The sequence below is a fragment of the Oryzias melastigma genome, linkage group LG24 (genome assembly GCF_002922805.2).
Source record: "Oryzias melastigma strain HK-1 linkage group LG24, ASM292280v2, whole genome shotgun sequence".
Lineage (NCBI taxonomy): Eukaryota > Metazoa > Chordata > Actinopteri > Beloniformes > Adrianichthyidae > Oryzias > Oryzias melastigma.
In genome coordinates, this window is record NC_050535.1 from 14,003,457 (window position 1) to 14,007,755 (window position 4,299).

Below are 4,299 nucleotides of genomic sequence, written 5' to 3' on the forward strand. Positions count from 1 at the left end.
TAGCTGAAAGAGCTGAAGAGCTATGGACACCCAAAAAACATACGGAAGAAAAATAATAATAATACAGAAATAAAGAAAAAGTGAATCACTATTAAACCAATGAATATTATATCCTCTCCCATCATAGTTCAGACTGAAGGCTGGAATAAAAAGTCATGTTCTATGTGGGTCTCGATCGGCGGCTGGGGGCCGGGCCAAATGTGGAGACAGGCCTGATCCGGCCCGCGGGCTGTAGTTTGGGGACCCCTGATCTACAGGAATGTCTTTTTTTCTCTTATAATAGTAAAAAAAATAATAAACATAACTTATTTGTCCCAAATTTGGCAATTTCTTAATCAAGCAAAATCATACAGAAAAAAACAAATTTACGTAAAGGTAAAATATTAAAAATTAACCCTTTAACACTAGAGCTCCAGTGTATATATTCTTTGATCAATGAGTTGCTTTTCTCCTTCAGAATATGCTGGAATTATGTTCATCGTGTCAATAGTTGAAAACTTACAGTATATTAAAAATGTTATGTTTAAGCATCAGGTGTCAAAGAGTTAAAAAAATGCAAACATTTACAGCAGTTCATTAAACAACATCAAAACAAAAAAGAATAGAAATAGAAGTTGAAGTAGAAATAGAATGCTATACTGTCATCATTTAAAGAGCATGAAGAAATTAAAGGGAGCCATCATGCTAACGTGTATCTGGTGTCATAAAAATAAAAGACAATAGTAAAAGTAGTGCAAAAACAGTATAAAAATGTAAAATATACTAACAAATGTAATTGTGTGTCACTAAGAATGTTATTAATTATTAGAATAATTATAAAAATGCAATAATATAGAATAAATTGCAACAATTTTTAAAGAAGTCAATTTATTATTGTTAGTTAACACATAATTAAGCATTAACTGACTATTAAATAACATGTTGATGTGCACATTAATGCATTACTTTGCGTTAGTGAGAGTATTAGTTAATGTATTAGTGAGTTGTTAATGAATGTGTGTTATTTAACATTACTTAATGCATTATAAAGCATTAATTAATATGTATTCTGCAATAACATAGCATTAGTAATGCTTAAAATGGGATATCAACACTGTATTTAATAGTTAATTAATGCTTAGTTATGTGTTAACTAACATTAGTAAGGTGATTCCTCTTGTAAAAGGTTACCAAATAAAAAAAATCTTTGTGTGGATACTCACAACAGTATTAATATGATAGTATTATTTCACAAAATGCTTATTTAGTATTGTGTTTGAATAGATGGATAGAGAGATAGAAATTGTGGATAACAGGTGATTCTGCTACTACATGTGTGTTTGTGTGTGGGTGTTCACACAATCTGCTCATCTTCCCTGAGTCATGTGTGATCCACATTCTTCTCCCCGCACCATCTGAGGCAAGAAGCCCTCTCACAACACTTTTGACACAGCAGAACAACACGAGAAACCCTTTAATCCGATTAGATCAAATTAAAAGTGTTTCCCAAGAATATGACTCAATGGTTTCCAGCTTCAATCAAAAAAAGCTGTAAGAGAAGCCTTTGATTTGTTAGTATACCAGAATATCATCGAATAAATCCGTTTCTCTAATATTCACAGAGTGGGATTATTAAATAAATCCATCAGTGCACCTCTGTTGCACAGGCTTGAAGTATTGTCAGTCATTTCCTTCCTGTTATGGCTCGCAGCCATGTTGCTCTGAATTCCGCTTTGATCTCATGCAAATTAGGTGTAAATTATTCACATTAAGGGAAGCAGTAAACGAGCTGTTTGCAAAAACAGTGTGAGCAGAAGATGTACTAAAACTACCCACTTGAGCGAAGCCAAACTTAGAGGCAACTTTAATGTTACAGTTGTGATGCTATCTTTAAGGTTTGGGCTAAAAAATTCTCAAAAAATGCTAAAAATATAGAACATGAGATACTTTATAGGAGTGAAAAATCTACCAATGGAATAAGTAGAATTCATCTTGGTGAGATTTCTTAACAAGAAAAAAAGGCAACATTAAATTGTGAAAATATCTATGAATATTTTGGTCTATTTCTTTGATTATTGGTAATAATTTTGCTAAGTTGAGCAAGTTTGTTTTTTTAAACAACACAGTAAAACATTCATTTAAAAATTTCATGTAAAGAAAAAAAAAGTTCTATAGTAAATATTGCTTAAAAGAAGATATTTTTAAGGCCAAATGACTCAACAAGATATTCAAGATTTATTTTTTTTGTTTAAAAGTTACTTAAAAGTTAGTTTTCTCTGCTATCAAGTGTAATAATCGGATATTAGAAACATAAGAACATGCTTTTATTGTGTGTTTATATCGACTTACTTTAACTAGTTAGCATTAATTTATTTAAATAAAAGGGAATTTAAACACTAAGTTGTGACATATCCAAGAAAGTATGACAACATTTGATTAAAAAAGCATTTTAAAGACCCACTCTGATAAAAAAAAATATACATAAACATTTTTGTAGTTTTAAAGACCTTTTTGATGATGTAAGACATATATTAAAAAATAAGCTTAAAGCTAAAAATTAAGCTTTAATTTCTGAGTCTTTTTTAATTCAAATTGTTATAAATCTAGATAAGAATAATAAAAATGCTCTTTGAAAATATTGTATTTTTGATGTAGAAAATAACACAATTCAGAGGCAAATTTCTAACGAACATCTGCCGCTCTGCAGAAACTATGTCCTAGAATCCATCACTGGTTAGTTGATATTTGGCTAAAAATGGCATAATGATAATTAAAAGAGAACTGGAAAGGTTTTAAATCAAAGATGATTGCAGTGTGTGGATACAGCTCAATTGATGGAAATACTAAAATATATAACTGCCTTGATAAAAATTGTTGTTTTTATTGTTCAGATCCGAGGATTTAAGCTTATATATAGAATAATTTTAGAAGGATTTCAGATTATCTCTCTATATTAAGTCATGGAGACAAAATCAATATTAATGAAATCCACTAATTAAGACAAATCATCAACATTGAGCAGAAAATGCTTGCATGTATAAAACATCACATTAATCTTTTCCAAGCAGCTTTGTTTTGAAGTTCATAAAAGGCATAAACATGCAGAGTCAATTATTGAGCCTCATTAGAGCGCCTCAGCTTTAACCATGACATCATCCCTGGCACACACACGCTCACTCCGGCTGTGCCACCTCCTCCGCCAGTCTGTGCAGGTACAGGTGAAGGCAAACGTCCTCCCCAAACATTCCCCCTGCGTGTCACCCAGACTCACCTTTCTCTTGACAAACTGAAAAGCGGAGCACTTCTTAAAGGAGAAGGCGGATTTCTCCCCCCCTCCTCCGCCACCTCCTCCACCGTTCACCAGCTTCATGGCCGACACCGGCGCACCGCTTGCCTCCTTAGATCCCAGGGTGACGGACAGGCTGGCGAAACAGAGAGACTTGTTTAAAGCATCGGGGAGGGAGGAAATGCAGAGACGGAAAATGAGGGAGATGCTTCTGCAAAAAGGGGATGCAGGAGAGTGAGTGCACGGAGAGGTACCAAAAAAACACCGAGGGAGTGAGGCAGGATGCTGCAGTTAGAGAAAAGGAGAAAGGTAGGAGCAAAAGTGAGAGATGCAAACATATACGAGAGGAGGCGGAGGAGAAAGACATCAGCTCCTGTTGCTGTGAAGATGAAACAGCTTTGTTTATGCTTGCTTGTGTGGAAAGTTTATGTGCATATGTGGAGCGTATGTGCAGGAGGTCCTGCAGGAATCTGTACCTTTATCTGTTGCGCAGACTTGGTCCCTTGAAGGTGCTGCAGGTTTTTTTCTAAAGTCCCAGATCAGCTACTCCTCAACTGTCCTTCTCAACTCCAAAGCCAGGATGTGGAGAAAGGAAAAGAGGATTCTTTGGTGGCTTAAGAGGAGCCTCTCAACCTGACTGAGTGTGAGTGCAACTGCCTGAGGTGCACCTTGGACGGAGACTCGGGTCGAGTGTGTGGGCGCATGATGAGGTGAAGGTGATGTGTCCAGCTGCAGTCCCCTGGTTCACACAACTGCTGATTTATCAATGAAGGACTCTGCAGTGAGCAGCTGCTGCCTCCCCTCCCCTCCCCTCTCGCTTCGTCACTGGTCCTCATCTCCGCGTCCCCCCTCCCCCTTTCCTTCTGCTGGGTCATTCTTCTGCGGCAGTTGATGCTAACTCCTCCTCTTTCACCTCCCACGCTTTCGTTCTGTTGTCTTATTTTGTCCAATCGAAGGATTGTTTCCACTTCTTTATTTAGACTTTTTGTTGCTAGATTTCACACTCCATAATCACACTTCATATCTTTGTGTCA

The 4,299-nt window shown here is 36.1% G+C and overlaps 1 protein-coding gene across 2 annotated transcripts in view; it reads right to left on the bottom strand.

Annotated features, from left to right (window-relative positions):
• Positions 1–4,053, bottom strand: part of sgk1 (serum/glucocorticoid regulated kinase 1) — a 36,025-nt gene extending 31,972 nt beyond the window's left edge. Inside the window, exons 1-2 of one of the 2 annotated variants that reach the window (XM_024291124.2) lie at positions 3,742–4,053; positions 3,251–3,401 (exon numbers count right to left, since the gene is read on the bottom strand). In XM_024291124.2, coding sequence (XP_024146892.1) covers positions 3,251–3,349 — 99 coding nt within the window. In that variant the 5' untranslated portion in view covers positions 3,350–3,401; positions 3,742–4,053. Of the gene's footprint in view, positions 1–3,250; positions 3,402–3,741 lie in introns of those variants that run through there. The other variant, XM_024291125.2, reaches the window with a different exon arrangement.
• Between the last annotated feature and the right edge of the window lie 246 nt (positions 4,054–4,299).